This window comes from Canis aureus, chromosome 34 (assembly GCF_053574225.1).
Source record: "Canis aureus isolate CA01 chromosome 34, VMU_Caureus_v.1.0, whole genome shotgun sequence".
In the NCBI taxonomy this organism is placed as follows: Eukaryota; Metazoa; Chordata; class Mammalia; order Carnivora; family Canidae; genus Canis; species Canis aureus.
Genome location: NC_135644.1, coordinates 1469506 through 1494999, shown reverse-complemented (window position 1 = coordinate 1494999; position 25494 = coordinate 1469506). Strand labels below are relative to the sequence as shown.

The 25494-nt window shown below is 39.1% G+C and overlaps 1 protein-coding gene across 4 annotated transcripts in view; it reads right to left on the bottom strand.

The window, feature by feature from the left end:
* CALCRL (calcitonin receptor like receptor) overlaps positions 1-25494 on the bottom strand; it is a 100329-nt gene that overhangs the window by 3969 nt on the left and 70866 nt on the right. For all 4 annotated transcript variants that reach the window (XM_077883519.1, XM_077883520.1, XM_077883518.1 and 1 more), the window contains 6 exons: positions 14939-15065; positions 11638-11791; positions 10116-10176; positions 9964-10030; positions 4676-4894; positions 4481-4522 (listed from right to left, as the gene is read on the bottom strand). In XM_077883519.1, coding sequence (XP_077739645.1) covers positions 4481-4522; positions 4676-4894; positions 9964-10030; positions 10116-10176; positions 11638-11791; positions 14939-15065 — 670 coding nt within the window. The remainder of the gene's footprint in view (positions 1-4480; positions 4523-4675; positions 4895-9963; positions 10031-10115; positions 10177-11637; positions 11792-14938; positions 15066-25494) is intronic.

Below are 25494 nucleotides of genomic sequence, written 5' to 3'. Positions count from 1 at the left end.
TGGTAGGCCATATACAGAGACACTAAATATGTCTCATGTTCAAAACTGAGAAAAGAAAAACATGATTTTCTTCATATTGCGTCAGGGAGTAGAAATGAGCATATTCAAATGTATCTCCAACATGGTAACCTGGATATTTCCGGGTGTCTGATGACCGGGCAGACCAGCGTGGGCCTATCTGCTCCTACGTTGTGAGCGTACCGGCCACGTCCCTGTGACCTAAGCTAGGTCTGTCCAAACCATGTCAAGCTTTGAATGGTCTTCCCCAAGCTCTCTACTGCTCTCTGACACTTGGATTGCTTCCTCAGAGGGAATCTGAGTATCACTAGGAACAATTTTCCAGTAATCCATGTACCAGAAATGTATTCATACAATAACTGTTTAACTTTCTCCTAATTACATAGAATTCCTCAACTTTCCATTCACTGTATTCATGTGTAAAGATTAATATTAAGCTTTTAGAACTGGTTTATTTCATTCTTCATTTTTTTTTGGTCTAATAGATCAAGAGAACTTCTCCAAATTATGAACGATCTATTACTAATAGTCATTCCTAGAAGATCTTTTAATGAGAGAACTCTATGGGATACTTCAAAGTCCTTTTAGAGTCTCTTGTACTCTGTCACTTAAAATGAACACAAAGTTTTTACTGTCTCACTCTGTCTCAGCATGGAGAAAAGTGAAAGACACATATACAAAGTCAATAGGTTTCTTTAATTAGAATTCAGAATGAGTTATTAGAATTTCAGGTACTGCATTAGAAATGCAGTAAGTGTTTTAAAAGTTGTATTTTTATGAAATTCAGGACTTTCAAGCTTATTTGTCTATATTAACTGCATCTGAAGGGAATAGCTTAATTCTTGTGAATTTTCTTTGAAATAAAAGCATTTATAGGACAACAAATATATTTGTTTTGAAAAAAAATTAAATACTACTGCTTCCTTCATGGTTTAGTATTGCCTTTCTTAATTCTCTAAATAGCATGTTAATTAAAGTAATTTAAAATAATATCTGCATATGTAATATCTTCAAAAGCATAAGTAAGTGACAAATGGAATGTCTTTAGAGGATGCTTTTTAAAACAATACTAAAAGATTTATAACAAAAATGACTTTTGGCCAATTATCTAGATATTTCTTATGGGAATTATTTTTGTCTTGATTTTCTGCTAAATTCACTTCACTTTGTTACTAAATGATGGACTAAATATATTTACTATATAGTTTCTGCTTGAAAGGAAGTGGAAGGTAACTTTACACAAAAGATTCTACATAAATGTAGGGAAGCAGCTGACAAGAAGAAATATCTTAGCTGTGAATGTAATACTTACGTTCTTAAAAATGAAAGCTTAAATTCAACTCCAGCAGTCAAAATGACCTTTGGAATATCTGTTTGCTCTTAAACTATCTGCTTTGATTACAATCATCACCCTATTTCTTCCTTATGACTAAATCGTCAGAAAACCCATGGAAGTTCAATTTCCTGAACTGTGTGGACTTATTTACTGAAGTTAAAAATGAACCTAATTAAAGACCCACGGGGCTTGTAGGCATCTGTTTATATTATTCTCTATAAGGATTCATATTTTTCATCTGCTTCCTCTAATACAATGTCCTACCTGTTTGACAGAACATTAAAGTGGCCACTTACGATACACTTTTAGTGAGAAAACTGTAATGGGGAAAGATAAGGGAAATTGCCATTGGAAGGGAAGATAGCCTGATGTTATTAAAGATATGAAAACATTTTTCATTGTTTTACACAGGAGTATTATACAAATAGTGAGGCCAGCTGTTTTTAGAATGTGACATTACAACTTTATATGCCCTTTAGCACTTGATAAGGAATCAACTCTATACTCCTTAACCTAAATTAATTAAATAATAGTTCATAGAGCTCCATATAAAAATGCTATCTAGTTCTCATCATAGAATATTGGCTTGCTTATTCTCAATAAATCTTTTTTGTTCACTTTACGAAAGCATCCCTCTCAGGTGTAGCTAGATTTACCCGCGAGGTTAGGGAGGGCCCTTCTCATGACTAGGTCTCTCGTTCATGCTAAGGGTCCACAGTTTGGGCTGAGTGGGCTAGAGATGTGATGAATGTGGCCTGAGCATTTGGCCCACCACAGTTATTTAAATAGTGATAAATGCAAATAAGAAGATTTGGGCTAAAAAAAGAAAATAAACAAAATGTGAGAGTCAAAAAAAAAAAAAAAGAGTAGAGACTAAGCTAAAGGGAAGCTGTTTGACCTCTGTGGAAAGCAAGCAGGAAACGTAAGCCTGAGCAAATGATTTTAAGAAGTACATGACATAGTTGGAACTGCACAAAATGAATTTGGCAGCTGGTACCTTAATGTTATGAGAGTGGGAAAGACTAAGAGGCAAAGAGACAAGAAAGGAGGGATGATAGTATTTCTTAAGATGAGAAATGAGTCATCCACAAATAGGGACTGTATCTTGAGAGGAGAAGAAAGGGGGACACATATTGGAGATGTTACGAGGAACCAAAGGACTTGGCAACAACTGGGCTCAAACACTTTGTATTATTGTAATTTTTTTACTGCCAAAATTTTCTCAATCTTAGAGCATGGCAGAAGATCAAGGTCTGTTGTGTTCTGCTTCCACGGGGGATGTGCAGCAAGAGGGTTTGGCATCAGATATTCCCCGGGCAACTCTTCCAAATGAAAAGTCCAACTTGAGATAGATTCCAATACAAATATCACTCCCATTTGTACGTGTATTTTTGAAAATGAATGATTTGATGGACCTAATAAGGACTCTGTATTGTCCTGGTCATCGATGGGGGGTGCACGGTGCTAAGACCTTTGGGTTTCTAGCTCACACTAATCGTTGTGGGACTTGTGTAAGGAACGTGCTTTTATTTCCCTTGAATAAAAGTGGACTCTGAGACTCCAGGAGGTTCAGAACATTGCCCCCCAAGTATGACAGCCAGGAACAAGGTGGCGTCTCTGGGGTCGGAATGCATTGCCGGGTCTATGCCTTTATTCTGCACTGCTTCCCGCCACAAAACATTTTACTGGGGGTGATGATTTCTACATTTAGAAATCACCCTTTATAAAAATGAAATCTGTGCCTGTAGGAACAGAGGTGTTATAGTTCACATTGTATGCATGTTCTTTGGCAAGGAGGCCATTTCTCTCACACCTACATGTAATTATAAAACCCCATATAGGCAACCAATAAGACTGTCTATTCATCGAGTAGACGATCATTGATTTATAGAGGTCCATAATAAATGCTATTTAAATTTTAGTATCAAAACAAATGATTTCTCTGTTCTTCCTCATTGGATTATCCATTTGTACTTCTCGTCGGCTCAGAAAAAGTCACTCTCGTTCACCGTATAGCGGAAGAATCATGGAAACACCACTTAAACATATGAAAGATAGCCTACTACGTTTGAAAGTTCTATGCTCCATTGTAAATAAATAAATAAATGAAATTTAAAAATTTAAAAATCAATAAAAGCAAACGTGAAACTTCATTATACGCTAAGGGAAAGAAGTAAACTACCATTGCAAAAGGAAGCAATATTTTATAGTTTTTTATGATGTGTACATGATTTCCAATGTCGATGTATTTTTTAGGAATAGTTCACATAAAGTTACACCTACTGGTTCATACGTTTCCCTCCTGAAGCTTTGTGATAAGCTTCACAGTTACCAGGTATTCAAGTCTCACTCGGGTGCTGTCTAGATTTCTAAACTTTGTTGAAATTACCAAAATCCTCCAACAGGTTAAAATTTGTCAAATGGATTAAAAAACAGATGAAGGGCTTAAATCAGTATCGCCCAAACCACTGAGCTCTAACGCTGTTCATATGCATAAGAAACACAGTCCCAGTTCCTAAAACACCTGAAACTTTCTAATCAGGCAAGCCATGGATAAAAATCTTGAAATATCCAGGAGCACATCACCGTGTTACAAATGACAGCACTCTGTTCTCCTAAGTTTTCTAACTTACTGCATGTCCTCCCTGCATAACTGAGAGTTTAATTTTTTAAAAATCGTTTTGTAACCACCATAAAACTGTTTTCCAAGAAGACCACATTATGAGCGAGACAAAACAAAAAACAGACAAAGGGAGAACATGAAAATGAACCAATTCTCTTTTCTATTAGAGTGTATGTTTTATGGGGTCAAGGATTGCCTAGCACTACACCTAGGACAAAGGACAGACTTAATAGGATTAATGTCCTACCTAATTAAGGTAGGACAGAGGCTGCATGAACCAAAGTCATTGATGGAGTGTTTTAAAGTGAGCCCGGATTTGCCCTACTCTTGAACTCCAGGATGACCCAAGCTTTTGGGAAGAAGAATTGCATTCTACGTTTTTATCCTGATCAAAAAGGAACTTGAAATTGTTGTTCCTAGAGAACGCATGATTTTCTTTCTTTAAAGAAAAAGATCTATTACAAATAGAAAAGGATAAAAGGAATAAAAAACAAGCGCCATACCTCTCCATTAAAGAAACAGAAAATTGTAGAAACCAAAAGACCCTGTAAAAGAAAAATAGAATTCTCTGATTCCAAGCGGAAAAGACACATTATTTGTAACCCACATGCTACGTACATAGTCAAAACCAAACCCAAGCTATGTGCAATTTAACACCAAATTTCACAAGCTGCCTTCCTGATTCTAGGACACCGTACCTGGTAGTGCATGAGGATGTGCATGATGTAGTCATAGATCTCCTCGGCCATCCTTCCTTCAGGTCGCCACGGAATCAGCACGAACTCAATGCCGAGCAATGGCACCAGAATAAGCGTCGCTCTCACAGCTTTCATGTAGAGATTGGATTCCGCTTGGTGAGTGACTTTCAACTTGGTGATGAGAACACGTACGATATTTAATAGAAAAAAGAGATTCACCTAAAAAAAAAATAAAATGGCATACTGAAAATTATTTAATATTTAATATTAAGGCTTATCGAAGGATCTTTGATTTTTATGTCTTAGATTATTTTCATTGCACAAGAATACGTTCTATTACAGAGAATATACGCCTTATATATTAATTTATATTTCTAGAATTGTTATTTGTTAACAAGCACGTCAGTTTTAATGGAGTTAGGTTTCAGAAAAATAAAATCATGGTGGAATCATCGTGGAACAGATTAAGGAATATCTGAGTGTTTTTCTCAGTTCTTTTTCTTATGCAATTTTTTTTTAAATTTTGCTATGGCCCCCAAATTAAATCTTTTGAACATTTTCAAAAAGCTCAAATAAAGAATTGTTTATAACAAATACTAATTTTTCAAGTGTCTCCTCTGTATCACTGTCCGAACTAGTACTTTCCAAATACATATTATACCGTAATAACCATTTTTATCCTTTTGGTTTCTCCTTCCCGTCTTTCTCTTTTGTAACCCTCACAACTCCCCGAGACAGCACTTTATCATTCTAAGGAGGCTGATGGTACACTTACACCAGCTGATGTTCAACCCAGATCATCCTAGAGTTAAGGCAGCTTTGGCATCCCAAGGGGCCTTCTGTTAATTACTTTCCGTAATTACATACTTGCTGTGTGTTCACAATTTTCCCCAAGAGAAATCATTCTCCTTGAAAGGGAGATGTAAAACTTCAAAAATAGGGAGCCTGGGTGGCTCGGTCAGTTAGGCGTCTGCCTTCGGCTCAGGTCATGATCCCCGGGGTCCTGGGGTCAAGCCCCACCCGGGCTCCCTGCTCAGTCTGCTTCTCCCTCTGCTCCTCCCCCCACCCCTGCTTGTGTGCACGTGCTCTCTCGCTCTCTCATTAATAAATAAATAAAATCGTTTTAAAAATAAAGCTTCAAAAACATAGTGTGGTTACTAAGTTAGGAAACAGAGTTCTGCTTTAATCTCTCTCCCTCTCTCACATTGGATATGAGCTAGCTTATCTTTATCCAAATCAATACCTTTTGTGCTTTTTTGTGCTTCTCTATTTTTCCTGTCCCATATTTTACACTTTCCATAAGATTATGGCTCTTAACTGCAGAGGAGCCCGACGGGGGCTATATTATGCGATATTTTCTTTCCTTTTTCTTCACCCTCACTTCTAACATGTGTGCTTTAATCCTCTAAAACTTTTAAAACTACCTGCTGATGAGTGATCTATATCTGCCCGCCTTCATAAATTGGAATAACAACGATGGTGTCTCATTTCACGTAGACAACAATGAACAAGTAACATACATTTGCTGATTTAAGGCATATGGTATGAAAAGAGCCGGGCTTAAAAATACTCCACTACTATTCTTAGAGAATCTAACGGAACATATGCTCCAGAGATCTACGGCTCACTGCGATCCTGACGGAAACACATCTATGAAAAGTAACATGGTGATAGACACAGGAATGTCTCTGCTACAGACAAAAGCAGAATAAGCCATTTCAACAGGTGTGAGAAGGAAATATGACAAATCAACACAGCAGCTGTTATTCCGTCCATCTTATTATAAACCCTTCCTAAGCGCCCATTGCTGTTTTAAAGTTTTGACTAAGTGGAAATTATTACCAGCCCCTAGAAGAAAATACAATAATGCCCTTTTTTCTGCTTATAAATTCAGAATATAAAATATTTTATGATCTCTATGTGCAAAAATCAAAAAATTATAAAATCAGAAATGTTGCAGTTTAGATGGCTGTGATATGGAAACTTCCAAATGCAAAGGCCTTCCCCAAAATGGCAAATCTGACTTAAAAATGTGAACCCAGGAACCGGAAAGTCATCCTACTTTAATGTCTGCAAATATTACCATTTATTTTGAATAAGGATGGAATAGATGTTTTAAATTTCAGATGAGCTATATCTGAAATCTCATTTATCTGAGAGCAGAACTAGTGAAGGTGGAGAAAAGAAACTCGTGTTTACTCCAGTACTCATAAGGACCCCGTAGACGGAGGCACCACAGGATGTTTGCATGTGACGATACCGCCCTGGGGTCCCTGGAAGGAGGCGGTGCACATCAGCACAGGGATGCAGGAAGACTAGAAGCCATCCCCGGACCGGGACAGCCCACTTAACTACACGCTGAACTGACTCAAAAATCTCTCCCTGAACACAAATTAAATGTGTCTTCTGTCGACTTCCCTTTGGCCAGATCCCAACAGTGCTGTGGCCACTCGAATACCACCCTGCCCAAGGGGAAACGGGACAGGGGAAGTCTGAGGGGAAAGACACTGATTGAGGCCGAAATATTTTCTGTGTCAAAGTTGTACCGAAGCATGTGACCATGTAGACGGCGGCCAAGGCCCCTCCCAAGGCCCTGGAATCAACCAGAACCAGCGAGGAGCCCTAGGACTTAAACTAAGACACAACCATTTATCCTGTTAGAAAAATAGGCTCCTGCCCTGTGTTCAAGCCAAGAAAATGGAAAAAGTCTCATGCAAACACTGTGGTTTTTCACTTCGCTTCTTGCGGAGCCGCTTGATGGGCTCTGTTTCTACGTGACCCTTGACCCTTGACTGCACCACTGACTCCCGCCTCCCGAGCTGACGTGCAGGGGCTTTTCCAAGGACCGTGTCCATTGCAATCACATTCTTCACTTGCTCAGTGCTTTGACTTACTTCCTGACCCTCTCGGACGTAGGCATTTGAATTACTTACCCCCCTGCAGAATCAGAGCTCTCGGACTAAAATTTTGCCTTATATTTGTTCTGCAAGCTCCTGTGTGGCCCGAACAACGCATCTAAGTGCTTTGAACACGCCTTGGAGCAGAATCACGGTATTGTGTGGGAATTACAAGAAACTTTTAAAAAGCGTTTTTTTGGGAGAGTTTATTGTATTCTATGCACCGGGCTGACAAGATGCATCTCATTTAGTCCTTAAGAAACCTTACAAGGTATCTGTTCTTTTTATTCCCTAATCGCGGGAGGGAGCACAACGGCACTGAGAGATTAAACACCAGAAAACACACACACACACCAAAAAATAAAAATAAATAAAAATAAAAATAAAAATATAAAAATAAAAATAATAAAATTGAAATTAAAAAAAATAATTAAAATTAAAATTAAAAATAAAGCAGAACTGGCTCCGATATAGACAGCCTGATGTGGGTGAGCTAGATTTATCGCCGACTCTCTAGGACGACGAGGCCTGGGTATCGTAAGGTGCAGCTTAGGTGCAGTATGTCACCGTGTCCCCAGGGTGTGCAGGGCAGAAAGGAAGGAAACGCCTCTGCCTGTGAGATTCTCACTAGAGTCTACATTAAGGTATTTTAAACTTCCCATAGTGATACGATGAATCCCACGCGTTAATTTTCCAGCTGCCTCTTGCGTAGCCAGGCGCAGCTCAGAAGTTCGACACTTGCCACGTGCTTCCCACGTGCCAGGCTAAGCCCTTTATCTGTACTAAGTCATTGAACTCCTTGTTAAAAGGACTAGAGGTCCCTATTGTTATTTATCCTTCATTTTACCAATAAGGCACTTGAAACAGTGATTAATCCCATTGTCTCAGGTCATACAGCAAGTAGAAGGTGGAAGGAGCGTTCAAGGCCAGGCTTTCAGCCTCCAGGAGTTTCCCTTCTAGTTGGGACAAGCCTTTGAGGATGGCTTCACCAGGATTCTTTTTTTTTTTTTTTAAGATTTATTTATTTATTTATGATAGAGACAGAGAGACAGAGAGACAGAGAGGGGCAGAGACATAGGAGGAGGGAGAAGCAGGCTCCATGCCGGGAACCGATGTGGGTCCCGATCCCGGGTCTCCAGGATCAGGCCCTGGGCTGAAGGCGGTGCTAAACCGCTGAGCCACCCAGGGATCCCCTTCACCAGGATTCTAACACCACCGTACGCTACACTGCATCTAGCAAATATAGCAAAACAATAGAAGAATCTCTGTGTAAAAAAAAAAAAAAAAAAAAGCATTTGAAAACAAGGATTAGGAAGCTCTGAATGTTGACTGAGAAACATGCCACCTTTATCTTTTTATATATGATGGAATGTCAGCTGTAATCATAATCTCAGACATTAATTGCATTCTGGTCTCTAATGCTCTATGGGAAAAAAAAAAGCATATTGATGTGAATTTATTTCCCCATTGAAATAATGTAATGAAAACACTGAATGTGACTGTTTCCCTGTGACCACACTTGAAAACATCCAATTGGTGTGTTAGTATTAAGTGATGATCATTATAATAATAAAACAACAGGGACACCCGGGTGGCTCAGTGGTTGAGCGTCTGCCTTCGGCCCAGGGCGTGACCCCGGGGTCCTGGGATCGAGTCCCGCATCGGGGTCCCTGCATGGAGCCTGCTTCTCCCTCTGCCTGTGTCTCTGCCTCTCTCATGAATAAATAAATAAAAACTTAATAATAATAAAACAACAGCTTAACCAACACTCTCTTTTCCAAATTAGACTCTTTTCTTTATTGAAAACTCCCTCTCGTTACCATCACAGGTGTAGAGGGTTTCCCACTTGCCCTTCCCTGTCGTTAGCTCAACGCTCTGCTCTGCTCTGCGCCCAGGAAAGCCCGAGCCTCCCTCTCTAAGGGCGGCCTCCCTGCCCAGGCTGCTTGCTCTCTGACATTTACAGCATTTGGCCAAGTAATCAGGGCCAAGAAGAGAGAAGTTAGAGTATTTCTTCCTCCTTCGTCTTCCCTGCCAGACTGTGGTTTGGGGCAGTGGCTGTGTTCCTCTACTCGGGGCCACCGCTCCTTTGGACCAGCCCTCCCAGCACCAGCCCAAGCCCAGTAACACTCTCGTCCCCTCGTAGGTCTAGAACCATTAACGACTTCCCGCTACAGGGCCCTGGTGCGGGGCCATTCCTTTCCAGTTAGCTCCTTTGCCCTTCCTGCCAACTCCTCAGCTACAACACTTTTTGTTAAACCGTCTTCAATTAAACACTGTGAACATGTCATTTATGTCCACCAGGATCCCGAAAGATCCCATAGGTCAGATGATTCGGGGAATAAAGTTGAAATATGAACCATGATGGAAAAAGGGAAAATTTTAGTTACCTACCAGTAAAGCAGCACAAATCGGACCATGGATAATGTAGAGGAGATGAGTATCAGAACTGATCCAGCAGCTTGGGGAGAAGAAACAGGAAAATCATGTCAAAGATTTTCATTTTATTTAGTTCCAACAGAAAACGGAAAGAGAGATGATCTTACTTGTCATTGTAATACAAGCTTCTTGCAACCGCGTGTATACAGGCGGGGATCAGTGGAAATCCTGTAAATAGCAGACAAAAAGAAGATAAACAGGCAACCTTCTCTACAGATGGAATTCCTAAAATGTGTCATAAAATATGAAACTCAGGGGTCTCTAGGAGCAAAAATAACTGGTCATTATATGAGTAAATATCATCTGTACGGTCAAGCAGTAAATATGGCAAAGTATGAGGTGTTGATATATTCAGGTTTGTGTGTCCGTGTGTGTGTTTTCTTCTAACAGAAGTCGTTCCGAATCAGTGGACTTCAGAGCCAAAGGCCATAAATGCGCTGCCTAAGCCCCAAGGCTTAGGATTTATATGTATTTTCTGTGATAAGGAATTAGCCAATATTTCAGAGACGGTCAGAGGTGGGAAGCGGAGACTGACCAAGTGAAGGAGGAGAGAGGGTCTATGTATTAGAGGTTTTGCATGTTTTTAGCTTCCTACTTCAGATCTTTCCAACATGAAGAAACGTTTTATAAAGGTGACCTACACTAAATATTCCACGTACCCTGGCGATAGCGTGTGCGTGTGCCCGTGCCTCCGTATATCCGTAGCTATTGTCTTACTGGGTAGACAGGCAGATTGATGTACATAACTATAATTTCAGTTATGTCCTGGAAACTAGTCTAATTGAGTTCATTTTCAGCATTTTATATTTTGCACTATTCTAGTTGTTTTTTTAAAAATACACTAAAGCACGAACCAAGAACAGACTCTTAATTACAGAGAACAAACTGAGGGTCACCAGCGGGGAGGGGGTTTGGGGGGTGAAATAGGTGATGGGGGTTAAGGAGGGCACTCGTGATGAGCACGGGGTGATGGATGGAAGTGCTGAAGCTCTCTATTGCACAGCTGAAACTAATATAATACTGTGTGCTAGCTAACTGGAATTAAAATAAAAACTGAAAAAAAAAACGCAGAAAAAAAATATGCTAGAAGTGTATCGTTAATTGCTGCGTGAATAATACCACAGCAGGAGACTGTGTGGAAAAAAATAGATCTTTTGTATGGCTTTGTTCAACCACTGATCTCTCTATTCTTGAGATAAAACGTTATTTTAAAAAAAAAAAAAACTTTTTTAGACTGGAATTTCAAAGCTGGCTAAGCCCAGTGCGTAGGGATTTTTGCACATAGAGAAAAGGAAATTCTAACAAGATGAAGACCGAATCCCTGATTCATGCTTCTAATTCTATTGTGTTAGCCACTGCATGTTTAGCCAAGATACACACTGGAATATTAAATAGAAAAAAAAAAAAAAAAAAGCCCAACATTGTGTTATTGACCTGTGACTCCTGGAAACAATGAGTCAGTGGTTCTCAGTGTATATATGTTTCAATTTACAGCAATAAGCAAAGGTTAATCACCTGATGTTGTTTAAGGATGATTAAGAGCAAGTATATTTTGATTACCAGGGAGCTCTCCATCCTCCAAGAGCTTTCTGAAAACGTGAGTCCGCGGACACGCGCGCTGGCACTTACCCCAGCCGAGAAAATAATACCACATCAGGTGTTGCTTCTCCGCAAACACCGCCACCACAATGAGAGTGTGGAGGTAAATGCCTTCACAGAGCATCCAGAAGTAGTTACAGCCCATCAGGTAAAGATGAATAAACTGAGACACTTTACAACTGACCTGTGACGAAAAAGAAAAGAAAAAAGAAAAAAAAAAAAGCAAGTCACCAATAGTTAGTGTGTGAATTCACATGTAGCGCAACGGCCTGGTGTAGCTTTGTTATACAGAAACATGGAATTTTCTCTCCTCTCCACAAAGTCTTATACACTCATGACTCAGATTTGGAAAAGGCAAGTCTTCATCTTCATCCAGTCTTTAACCAGTGACCCTGAAGATTTATAATGATATATGCCCCTCCCCCACCCCCCACCCACCCCGGGAAATGTGTGAACTCCAAATTTATTACAGGGATGAACGTGTATTTTCCAAATACGCTTTTTCAGGAGGAGTGCCCAATAATCAAAAGTCCCACATTTGACTGCTACCAATGCAATTATTACTTAGCAAATAATAATCTAATGAGCCCATATTTTATCTTATTCAAATATGAGGTTTGAAGATTTCATGTAAGTGCAAAGAAGAAAAAGTTAGGGTTCCTTCCCCTTTTCCTGAGATCTCCACTTTCTCTTCTCTAAAGGAGATCAGAAGAGGAAGGTTCAAGCACGGAGTAAACATGAGTCAGAGATATGTTTTGCTCCCTTAGAAAGGAGAATAAATTTAAACCTCTCCCAGAAATATATAGCCAATTACTCCCATCAGCTTCCAATTTCCAGTCTGGTCAATAAATATTTGGTGGCAGTTATCATTATTTTTCTAAGTAAACTTTTTTTCCATTAAAGAGAAAACCAGAAGTGAGATACACTAGAGAATACATAGCAGGATCTCCTAGACCAGTAATTGTGATGTGCATGTTAGTTAGCTTAAAATACTTTTAAGAGCTCGTTCTATTTAATCTTTAATTCTGTGGAGCACTATTTATCACCAGTCACGTATTTTACGGGTAGAAAACTCAATACTGGAGAAGTTAAGTGATGTGCTAATATTCGGGCAACATCGATCAAAGCTACACCCTGAACACGAGTCTTGCAATTCCAATTTTGTTTTCATGACTCTACACAATGCCTTCTTCCCGCGGACATTTATAAAACCTGTTCTTCCATTAAATACATCGGCAGAGAGCACCGCATTAAATTTTAAATAAAGTTTCTCGATGTCAAGCATAACAAAGTCCTCTCAAGGGTACAAATGAGTTATCCAACTATATTATAGAGAAATAAGAGACTTTCGCTCCCAATTTTTATATGTTCTAGTTTTTAGACATGCATATCTAATGGGCTTTTTACTCCTGATTTCACTTAAAACATTGATCTATAAAGCCACTGTGATATGGGCAGCCCGGGTGGCTGAGTGGTTGAGCGTCGGCCTTGGGCCCAGGGCGTGACCCCGGGGTCCCGGGATCGAGTCCCGCGTCAGGCTCCCTGCATGGAGCCTGCTTCTCCCTCTGCCTGTGTCTCTGCCTCTCATGAATGAATGAATGAATGAATGATATAAATAAATAAATAATAAATAAATAAATAAATAAATAAAATATTTAAAAAGCCACTATGATAAAAAGTTAAACATGCTTCATAGAAGTATTTCTACGGAGGGCACTGCTGACACAAACAATGAATTTTCTGAGAACACCCCAGAAATACAGTACAGCTCGCCATCTGTACGTTAAACACGTGTAAATGTGAGATTTAGAGTCTCTGGCTCTGCAGCTTCGTGACAAAGCTTCTCTTCGCTCTAGAGAAAGTCCCTCTCATAGGGTAGGCCGCCCGCCCATCTTTTCTGTTGCTCATTCTGTCCCAGCGCCTTTCCTGGCCCTGTGACAGCGAGAGTGGAGCATACACAGGGTTACGCAGTCCGGGTACATATGGGCAATCAGTGCAGGGAATTTCAGGATTATGGAAATTACCCTAAAACACATGTAAAATGCATAGACTGTTGTTTGTTGATGCCCCCAGTGCAAATTCCTTCCCTTTCCTGATTTCAGTAACTAGATAACTTCATCTTCAAAAGACCACGTGATGGACACCCTGCATACACGCTCCTGCACAAATCCGGGTCCAGAGCTCTCATACGGATACCACAAACATTATGAAAGCAGATGATCTTAAATATTTGAAAATATGTTTGTTATTTACGCCGATAATGTTAAATATAGCTCAGATGTGCATTTAGTTTGCATAAAAGCTATACACTGATGATGTACATAAATTTTAGTTTATGTTTTGAAAATATGTCTTTTGTATTAGGACATAATTAGAATTATGCTTTTGGAAACAGACCCCATAATACTGAGAACAAGCTGCTAGGGAACCAGGGATGGAGGGGAGCGGGCGGTGCGCAGGACGGGGAAAGGGGAGTCGCAGATACAGGCCTCCAGGGTCGGAAGGAAGGAGTCACAGGAGCGCAAGGTGCAGCGGGCAGATGTCATCGCTGACGGGGCCTACGGGGCCGGGGTGGTGCAGGGCGATGGGCAGGAGCCACACTCCCCGGGAGCAACGCAGAGCGCTGTGGAGTCACTAGGTCACGCCCTGGAAACTCCTGTGACATCGTATGTCAACTATACCTCAATAAAAAAATTCCAAAAGCAAAACAAATTGTGCTTCCAGAGGGGTTAGAAGGAAACAACTCGTAAATATTGGATGAGATCCGAGGACCTGGTGGAGTCCTTTAAAAGTCCAACCTTAGGAGACGTTAGCATTACCCAGGGGGTGTATGATTCATTTTCCCCCGGGGTTTTATTAACTATTGAAAGTCAACCCGATCCCAAATATGTCATATTAAAGACTTTCTGTTTTCACGCCTTGTGTTTTCGAGCTACATCTGTAGTCAGTTGCTTCGACTGGTTTCTTAAATTCGATAGAGTGAATGTCACATGGTCATAAGCCCTTCTTGTCCTACCAGCAGCGGGACTCCAGCCATAAAATGGGGGAGGGGGGTATGTATGTTGTATATGAATCATGGAAGCGAAGAGACACGTTCCTCCTTTGGATAGTCAACCTTTATGACTTGGGAAAGGCTGAGATGCGTCTGCCTTCATAGGCTGGAGTATAGATACACGTAGTCTTTATATGCCAGACCTTAAAATATCAACATAGAGTCATGACACACATTCACACATATCAGGGCACCCTACGCACCCACCTCCCACCACCCCCGACACGTTTCTTTCCCTCTAAACTCTTGAACCTAAGGGAACAACCTCGTTTTACTTACAGGATTTGTGGCCACTAACGCCTGGTTGTTGGCCACGGCGGTGAGATGAATGATCGTTACAATAGAGTTACAAACAAAAGAGAAGAAGAGGTTTTTGTGCAAGGTAATCCTTTGGCAGCTTAAGCTCCTAAAAGGCAAGAGAAACCAAATATTTTATTTTTATTTACAATCATCCGAATAAGACACATCCACAATTCCTAGTAGCTGTTCCAAATCTGCGAGAATCATTTTCTTTTTCTCCTCAAGATTCACTCACAATAGAATCTTAATTAGGGAAAACTTGTGATTCCTTAAAGAGAGACAGACGAGTTGCTTCAGTGCAGGTAGACACACGTGGGAATAGAAATCTGCTCGTGCCAAACTTTTACGTAAATTTCTTCTGTGACTCTCTCAATGTGATTAATGTTTTAATTTATTCCGGAAACACAGAAACTGAGATTCAGTGAGGTTAATTGATCAAAAAAATTAAAAAAAAAATAATCCTGCAGCTAATTAATTTGAAAACTTTGGATTTATGTATCAGAATCTTACACAGATCATGCTCTTTTCATCATGCCACGTCGATTGTTCTGTCTAAATAGCCTGTTTATGATTGTCTGTGGTGGTTCTATTCACGGAGTCTCTGGGTGGTGGTAGTGATTAGCACACCAACCCTGAGAAAGATAACGTTGTGTTCAGGATGGATAAATTGATAAAAAATATATACTCAGCAACCAATGATGTTTGTTCACCTTTCCTCAATTTTTTTCTATTTGAGCCAGCCACACGAGGGTATAAAAATATTACCACCTTGGGCTGGAGGTCCTCCCACATAAAACAAAATTAAAGAACTGGCCATTTGGAATTCATATAGAAATGAATTTTAGGAAAAGTCACTGTTAATGATAAGTCATGCCGTTCCTCGGATCGAACCCACATCGCCTCTACCAGATTGCCCACGTACGACCGCCTTACCTGGGCTCAAAGATCAACCCAAGTTCTCCCTCCTTCATGAAGCATTTTATCCGATCACTTATATTTAAACTAATACAAAGGAATCCATTTGAAACTGAATATTTAACATCAAAACAAAACACTTGTTGGAAGACAGGAACGATTTCATTGAAGAGACTTAAAAGCTCATTTTGTACTTTTACAGAATTACGCGATATTACTATGGTCAACCTAGATAATCCCCCCCTACGTAACACAAACTAATGACTTCTCTTCTGGAAACTTCCAGGAGATTATAATTTAATTTTATCACTGCATCACCTTACCCTAAATAAACTATGTGCCCGGGATATTATAGCTAGGCTGGAGGCCTGGGTTGTCTATATTTAAAAATGCAAGGTTTAAGCTGCGTTGGCTCTGAAATTTCTTCCAGCTAGAGATCTGCGATTTTTATACACAGCTTTAGTATTTTAAAGGGCCTAGAAGTGAATTCAATCCAAACTAGTATTTACTGATTTTCCATACATGGCTTCCACAGAAGTGGGTTCTAAGAGGGAAACTATGAGTGGGATGGCTCTGGGTCAGTCACTGAGTGTGACAGTCATTTGGGGCAAGTGTGCCAAGTCCAGCTGGAGTCCTTTAAGACAGAAACAGCTGGAAGATGCTGGTATTTTCATATTAGGGTGTCTTTGGTCCGACTTCGCAGCGCATGAGAGCAGTGAGAGGCAGGCAGGGACCAAACAGAGTATAGATGACATTCTATAGGAAAAGAAAAATCTTCACAAGTTTTTTTTTAACAGAGAAGTGGCATGATGGCTGTTACTATTTAAGTAAAGTCAACATCGATGCAAAGGTGGCTCTATTTTGACAAAATACAGCAGCCGGGAGGAGAGCTTTGTGTTCCCTGAGAGTGAAGAAAATCAATGAATGTGAGAAATAGGTCTAGAAAAGAATATTCTTTTCCAGGCATTTGTATCATGAGTGGTTTTTTTTTTTTTTTTTTTGGTAATCACTCTTTTATGATGAACACTATGAACACATAAAATATGTCCACGTGGTCTTATTTTAAAATGCCTTCCTTGAGCTTACCCTGTGTCCGTGCAGTGCCAACTATTGTTTAGGGAAAAACTGCTTAATAGACACTTTTTTTTTTTTTTTTTTCAGAACGGAATTTGAATAACTCAACTATCATCATGGGAAAAATGAAATAAAAAATATTTTTCTTAGCTGGCCTATTTTGCCCTTTCCTGCTGAGCACACTTATATTTAGGTCCTTTGGTTAAGACATGTATATAAACAACAAAGCTTCATAGTGTTCAAATTATGACCAAAATACTGGGAAGGTTTGCTTAGACAGCAAATAAGAAATGTTTGTAAAGAGTAAGTTGTAATGAAGGAAAACAAACACTAAAGGAGGCCTTTGAAAATAGCAATTCATGATAGAAGAGCCAAAGGATGAGCTAAGGAACACTAAGTGAACAGCATTTATATTGACTATTGGTGTTTGTAATATTCATGTGTGCGAACATTAAAAATAAGTAGATGAAATGCTAACTGTAGTTAGTTGAAAACAATTTTAATTTTTTTATTAAATTTTTATTTTCTTCGTGTACACTTAAACTTCCTTTTCTACTCTAGGAGAGCGTGTATTTCTGTTCCCCAGAACAGACATTTCTGGGGAACAGAAATACACCTTTCTGATGACTCTGCTCCCACCTCAATCTGGCTTGAAAGTTAAGAACTTTAAAAATGACCTGCTGGCATCTACTCTCTTCTAAAGATAGAGTTATCAAGAGTCCACTAGCAAAAATAAATTGCTTCTAACTCTCTTACTCTGTGATACATGGATATTCCGCACTTTCCCCTTGGAGAGCCAAAATAATGCCATATTATGGGCAAAATTTTGAAATAATAAAATGAAATCCTATTATAAATAAAATATCTAACATAAAAGCCAAACCAATCCTTAAGAGGATGCATGAAATCATTTCAATACAGAGACGTAAAGCTTATTTTGAGTGTCTTACAAAATTATCTAGACAATACGGTCCACATACATATTCAAGCCAAATACTTCTGCTTTAGAAACCCTCCTATCCAGCTTAACTGTTCATGTTGTTGTGTTGAACTGAACCACTGCAAAGTAAATTCACCTTGTGCTGTGTAAATATGTCCCACTATCTACAACATTCGCCTATGGCTGTGGTTTTAGTTTTTTTCCAATTCTTCCTCCAGGTCCTGTGCGACTTAAATGCAGACAGATGCTATCTGACACATGTTTTCTATCAACGTTTGGGGTAAAAAATGTTCCCATTTTTCGAGTGATGCATATTGTTTTTCTCTAAACATATTCATTGACACATGTAAGTTCATCAGCATGAATAAAATCAATTGGTAAATGAAAACCAAAATACGTACATGGTTAAACACATTGGTTTGTTTACATAAAACCCTACAAATATCCAGGTTTTTTTTTTTCATATGTCAACCTAAAACCAGTTTCATCTACTCTAAGTTTTAAAATGTGCCTATTTTACTCAGAATATTAAAACAATTGTTTCATACACTTGGAGAATGTTTTACAAAGTCCCTCTGCCTTCTTCGTAAGTTATAATGTCCCTTTCTACCCTAGCATAGCCACAGAAGAGAAGATGTGGCTTGTGGGTTTGGATTGTTTCCACCTCATATTTTTACATATAATTATTTTAGAATTCTATTTCAGTACATAATTTGATGAGCAGAATGATCGAGGCAGCTGATGGAAGCATGTCAACAACCCATTATCCTTCGTGTGTAAGGGACCTATGCCTTTCAGGTCTCTTTTGGAATGATTAGGAGGAGGAACCATCCAATCTGTACACATACTTCAAAGTGGGTTTTGAAACGTGGCCTGAAGGTTTTTAATTTAATTTTTATTTTTTAATTTTTAATTTTAATTTTAATTTAATATTACAAACACCTGGCCTGTGCTACCTGCTGACACTATGACTTGGGCAAGTTATTTTAAAACTCTAACCCTTAGTTTCTACATCTGTAAAATCCAGGTAACAATAGTACTTCATAGGATTAGCTGTAAACTGAAGTGAGATTATTAATCACGTCTAGAGTTTAGCATAATATCTCATCCATGTTAAGTGAGCTATTATTTTTTAACACAGTTATCACGTGGCTGACTTTAATCAAGTTTCCTAATGGTCTTCTCTCACAAATAATAAAACAGCATCAAGTCTCACCTTAGTAATCTAAAACTGTCCGTATTTTAGGTAATACAATGAAACGGTGAATTGCCGTCTTTTTGTCACAAAGTAAAAGAATTTAGTGTTGGAAAGACAGTGTCCTGTGATGAAGAGCAATAGATCAAGCGACCTGATTTATCTCCCAAGGAATTTCATCCTATCCAGAGTTGTCTCCAAATTACCATTTTCATTATCATACAGGCCCCGAATATTAAGGACTTACATATTTATTTGAGAGAGGACACGCACGCCTGTGGGTGAGGAGGGGCAGAGAGAGGAGAGCGAGAATCTCAAGCAGACTCCCCACTGAGCACAGAGCCTAATGCAGGGCTGAGGTCATGACCTGAGCTGAAATCAACAGACGCTTAAGTGACGGAGCCACCCAGGGGTCCCATCCAGGCCCCAAATGTCACCCTGCCCCACATTCAAGGTTCAGCCACAGTATCAACAGAGTACTTGCCTTTGTCTTCCATTTGGTTTTGACCTGAAATTTCCAAACTACTTTCACTCATTACTATTCCTGAGCAAAACTAGTAATGAAAAGAGGAAATATAAGCAATAGAAGAACAGCCCGGTCTACCAAGTACTGCTTTCTTATGCTAGTGTGTCTAATTTAATTCCCTAATGCTTAGCTCTTTCCCCAACAAGACACTAACCATGTGTCTGGGAGGACAGCTCATGCCAGCTGGAACACTGCGAGAAAAGCAGGCAGAAAGCAAAAAATCTACTACAAGGAGAAGGAGTACAGCTATCTTTTGTCTACGGAGGGGACCATGGACTGGATGGGTTCAGCAGGTTAGGTACGACACAGTGATACACTCTCTCAGTAGCTCTCTTTGGAGGCTGCGGCGGGTCCATTTGGTCACACTAGGAAGACCACAAGAGTGTTTCAACCGAGGTGATCAATGAATCCAAGAAGCTCCTGCTCCATGAGACTGCCTTCTCCCTCGCCCCTGCCTTCCTTCCAAGACTGCTCATTTACCATAACATATGAGTACAGGTGCACGAACAAATGGGCGTATTTTGTGTGGCCAAATGGTGTTCTCGCGTGTGTGAGCTGCCCCATGCAAGACCGCTTCGTGGTCTTCTAATGGGCAGGAAACCAAAAGTAGGAACAGTCAGGCCTCCTCTTACACCCCTCAAAAAACCCCCCTTAGAGATAAAATTTATAACAGTAGCTGCCACCATTTATTGAGCTTTTAGAACATCCCAGACACAGAGATAAGTACTTCACATTCATTATGTCACATAATAAGCCCTTGCAGTGTCATTATCTTTTAATAAAATGGAAGTAGGTTGCTTCCGATCACAATCCTACTAAGTGATCTGTCGAATTTGAATGTTGAATTTTAAGAACATAATTAAGGTTTTTGTCTCTTTTACTATACATTTCATCACTCAGAACTGTTTCTTGATGCATAAGTAGTATATTTTACACTATTTCTAGATTTTTGAGGAAACACTTCTGAATAATACAGATGTCATTCATGTGAGAGTAGAGGGTAAATACACACATAAGTTACGTCATGGGATTCCTGATAGTGTTACATGTTTTTTAGAAACTAAAATAGGATTAAGAAATAAAAACTATGACCAAAATGATGGGGAGACTCAAGATAGAACTGGAGAGGAGAAGATAGGGGAGAAAACCATTCCAAGCAGATTAAGAAGATACCCTGAGCCAAAGTCTTTTTTTTTTTTTTTCAATTAAGCTTAGAGTTTTTACAGGGCACAAAGAACAATGTGAATAAAGGCATAAGGCAAGACTCCACCTTGTTTTCTATTTATTCCAAGTTGAAGAAAGTTAAAGAGCATAATTTACTAAAAGAATTTTTGATTCTGAAGCTCATACTCATTTGTATCACATTTTAATGTTCTGTTAGCAAATGTTAACAGCGTATTATCCAGTCATTTTTGGTTTTTGTTTTTCCTAACTACTAAGAAGATGGTACACGTCGGAGGGTTTACTTTGGCTTTCTCCTAATATATAGTCATATCTGTGGGTACAGTCTAGCAAAATAAACGAGGCCCGCAAGAGTGGAAAACCAAATTGCAAAATATATTATGACTTTGAGGAGGGAACGTTATATTATTTATGCTATTTCAGATCATGAAGGTTTTTTTTTTTTTTTTTTTTTTTTTTTTTTTATTTATGATAGTCACAGAGAGAGAGAGAGAGAGAGGCAGAGACACAGGCAGAGGGAGAAGCAGGCTCCATGCACCGGGAGCCCGACGTGGGATTCGATCCCGGGTCTCCAGGATCACGCCCTGGGCCAAAGGCAGGCGCCAAACCGCTGAGCCACCCAGGGATCCCGAGATCATGAAGTTTCAATCCATTCAAGTGCCTATAGTCTTAACATCAAGCAATGGGTCATTTGTTTTCTTAAAATGATTTGTCATTCTATTTCCGTGAAAATTTAGCTATGCTTAAATAGCACTAATGTTTTAACTTGCTCACGCAAAACAGATTACACTTATGAAGAAATTGCATATTTATCAAAAATATTAACAGAAATATGTGATCCTTAACATTTAGTTACAGCTTTAAATAATGAATTTGCTGGTGAAAATAAGCCCAAGATCTTTAATTCAGTTACTACTTTGTATTTCCATACCTGGGACTCTTCTCCGTAAACCAGTAATAGCAATTATATTAGAGTGGAACTGATTTTTGTTAGAGCAAATCTATTGGTTTTTGTACTACTCCCTCCTTTTTTAAATCTGATACTCTAATGTGGGAATACAATGCTTTTATTATATAATTACAGTGGACATGTTTAAAAAGCTTTCCAACCAAGACTCACATTACTGAATAGGAATGTTTTTTGTTCTCACCATGTTTAGTTTGAGGTGGATGGATTTTTCACCACATTGATCAAAGTTCATTTTTTTGGAAATAGAATGAGTATGATCTAATAAAATATTACATGAAAAACTATGGTTAATTAACCAATATTCAGTGTTAAGCTGAAGGGAGCTTAGGATACATAAAGCAGAAGAAAATGTGTCTTGGAACCCTAGTGCATTAAGGAACTTACCAGGAGTGAAATGGACCAAAGAGTTGAGAAAGCCAGGATGATCCTGGGGAGGCCCGGAGACAGATGTTACTCAGGGACCACGTGATGACTGTTTCTGAACTCAGCCATTGTCAAACCTCTGATGGGGCACATCTGCCAGGTTTTAAACAACTTACTAAGTCAAAGTTCTGATTTCCCAAAACAAACACGTCAGGATATGGTCTGTAGAGTAAGACTCTGTGCTCTATGTTCCTCTGTAGGATCTCTTTACATGGTTAGCCTTGTTTAAAATTGACTTGAAGGTTGAATCATGAACAGTTTTTAGGTGACAATTCTTAGCTTAAAGAAGAAAACTACACGTTGTTCTAGTTCAAGACATATATGAAGAAACTGGAATTGAGATTAAGTGTTCACAACATTGATTGACTATATTTAGAACAATCTAAGAAAACAAAGATGAGATTTGGATCACTTGTCCTGAAAAGCATAAATATAAGCATTAAAGGATTATTTTATTAGGAAAGCTGGGCCTAGGGATGCCTGGGTGGCTCAGCTGGTTGAGTGTCTGCCTTCAGCTCAGGTCATGATCTCGGGGTCCCGAGATCGAGTCCCACATCGAGTCTCCCTGTGGAGAGCTTGCTTCTCCCTCTATCTCTCCCTCTCTTTCTCTCTGTATGTCTCATGAATAAATAAATAAAATATTTAAAAGAAAAAGAAAGAAAGAAAGTTTGGCCTATCAACTGAGTAGAATTTTTGCTGAATTTTATATAGGACCTTAACTACCTAGAAATGACATCATTGTCTATATAGTTGCAAATGTGCAACTTGGCTTTGAAATTACTTGGAGTCAGTGTCTGAAATGTCAGAAAAATTAAGATGTCAAAAAAAAAAAAAAGAGCCATTTCTCCCCCCGCCCCCATACAATTCAGATGTTACATGTGCTCCTTTATGTGCAAGAAGATGGAGCCCTTTATCTGGGTTGAAAGTAAGAGCAAGATTTGTTATGCTCTCAAATTTTAAACAGTAATTAAAATATAATTTATAACTAATTCTGGTAAAGTTTATTTATTTTTTTTATCTAAAGGGTTGTGCTTTGTTTTTCTAAGGATCATTATGAGTAAGAGTCATTGCCTCTCAGGGCTTGGCAAATCCCAAAGCTCTGTCTCTCTGTTCCCCTCCCTTTTGGTTCCCTTTCTTTTTATCTCTCGCTCTGACTCGTTCCTTTAATTGGTTCTAATATAAAACTGAAGTATATCTGGTAAATAGTGTTTTGAGTTCTCTGTTTCTAATTTAAAGCATGGATGAGTAGGAGACTTTTTCTTTTCTCTCTCTAAATAATAAGCAGCACCCTAAATCAACTTTTTTGCTTGGTTCTTGGTTCTTTTTATTAGGATGGGTCAGTAACCCTGAATTAACAGACAAAATATGTCACCTCTACCAAAGACTGAGCAAGAATGACTGCAGTGCGGGGAGCTGGGTTAAGAAGCAGAAAAGAGGGGGGCACCTGGGTGGCTCAGTGGGTCATCGGCCTTTGGCTCAGGTCATGATCCTGCCTGGGATTGAGCCACTAGTCAGATTCCCTGCTCAGCAAGGAGTCTATGTCTCCCTCCTCCTTGTCCCCTCCCTCTCCACCCTTTCCCCTCTCCCCCCTGCCATCCCCCTTGTCCCTCCCTCATCCCTTCTGCCTTCCCCCCTGCTCCTGCTTGCTCTCTCTTTCAAATGAATAAATAAAATCTTTGGGAAAAAAAGAAACAGAAAAAGAGGCTGCTAGCTTTTCGACACACAATGATTTTATGTGAAACCTCAATTCCTATAGGATGTTTCCAGGTTGGTGGGAAGAACACTAAAATTTCTAGGGCTCTTGACTCTTTGTAGGGGCTTCATTAACCATTCAAGTCAGTATTTTCTGAAGTGGTCTTGGTCTTCCTTCAGTCTAGCCACAGAGTATCCTATATCGTTTTATACATTTTCTTCTACTGATTAGAATTTTAACGAGTCTTACTCTAATGCTTTTTTTGTTGATGGCAACAGGGAAGGCCAGATAAACTCAAGGGACTTGTCTAAAGGTCACAGATAAGTCATGGGAAAGTCAGTCTTAGAAACAAACTTCCAAGTCAATTCATGTCTTTCACTCCTCAAGAATGTTCTGAGTGCCTACTACGAGCAAAGTCTCGTGCTAGGTAAGCCCTGGAATGTGTTATAGACAAACAAACAAACAAAACAGGGATGATTTGTGCTCTCGCGGAACCAACTTTGTGATGTTCTTTCCATTACTCGCTGTTCGGGGATGGTTGGTAGGTAGCAGCTGTTACTGTTTTGGTAGGTAGTTCTGAGGAGCGTATCATAGAAATGTCTTAAAATCAAAGGCTACAAATTCTTTAATATGGCTTCAAGCACTGAGTTTAAAGCTAAATGGTATCTTGTGAGCATAGTTTTATTATTTTTGACTAATTTACTTAACCATAAATTTTTCTGGTATAGTTATACGACTAATTTGTTTATAAAATTTTTCATTCATGGTTTACTTATTTTTCTACATGAACATTATGACAATTTCTTTATAAATGTAGCACATACAAAACTAAAAATTGTGTTTTTTCATTCTGTTTTAAAAGCACCCACTGGTATAATGTGCCTATCAGGGCTAAATGTTTATATAAAAATGTTTCAGTGGACTAATAAGACTGACAACTATGCCAATAAGAGATAACGTTTCCAAATTAGACATTCCATGTAACACTGAATATATACTATATTAGTACTTAGGCCAAACCTATGATGTAGATACTGATACAATAAGATGTAAAATTAAGGATTGCAGAAATGAAAGAACTTGCTACACAAGTTCTTTGAATGACAGGGGTGGTATCTGAGACCAAAGGTGCCTCTCTAGAGAACATACTCTTAAGCACTTTCTGTGAGTCAGGATGTCTGGACACATAAAAACATATTTAGAAAACTGTACCTTGGTCTTACTGGGAAGAGGGTTTTTCATGATTAACCTGAAGCCTGAGAATGTATAATAAGAAAAAAATTATATAATAAGAAAAAAAATAATTTGTAGTTTTACTTCTTTTTGTTCAAATGCTCCATTTTTCAAAAGACAAAGTCAAATAAAATTACTACACCAAGTAGAAAGAACACAGATTGGGAGGAAGTCTGGATAACTTAGTTAACTACTTAGAACATAAAGAAAATCAGGTGTTGGACTCGATGGGTGATCTCTTCACTGGTTGTGGTTTACAATTTTTACCTGTTGAAATTTTTACCCATCATTTAACATTGATCTCAGTGAGGTTATCACTTTAGGAATCTTCTGATTCTATGAGTCAGAATGAGTCTTTCCTTCCTCTGTCTTCCCGTAGCTCTT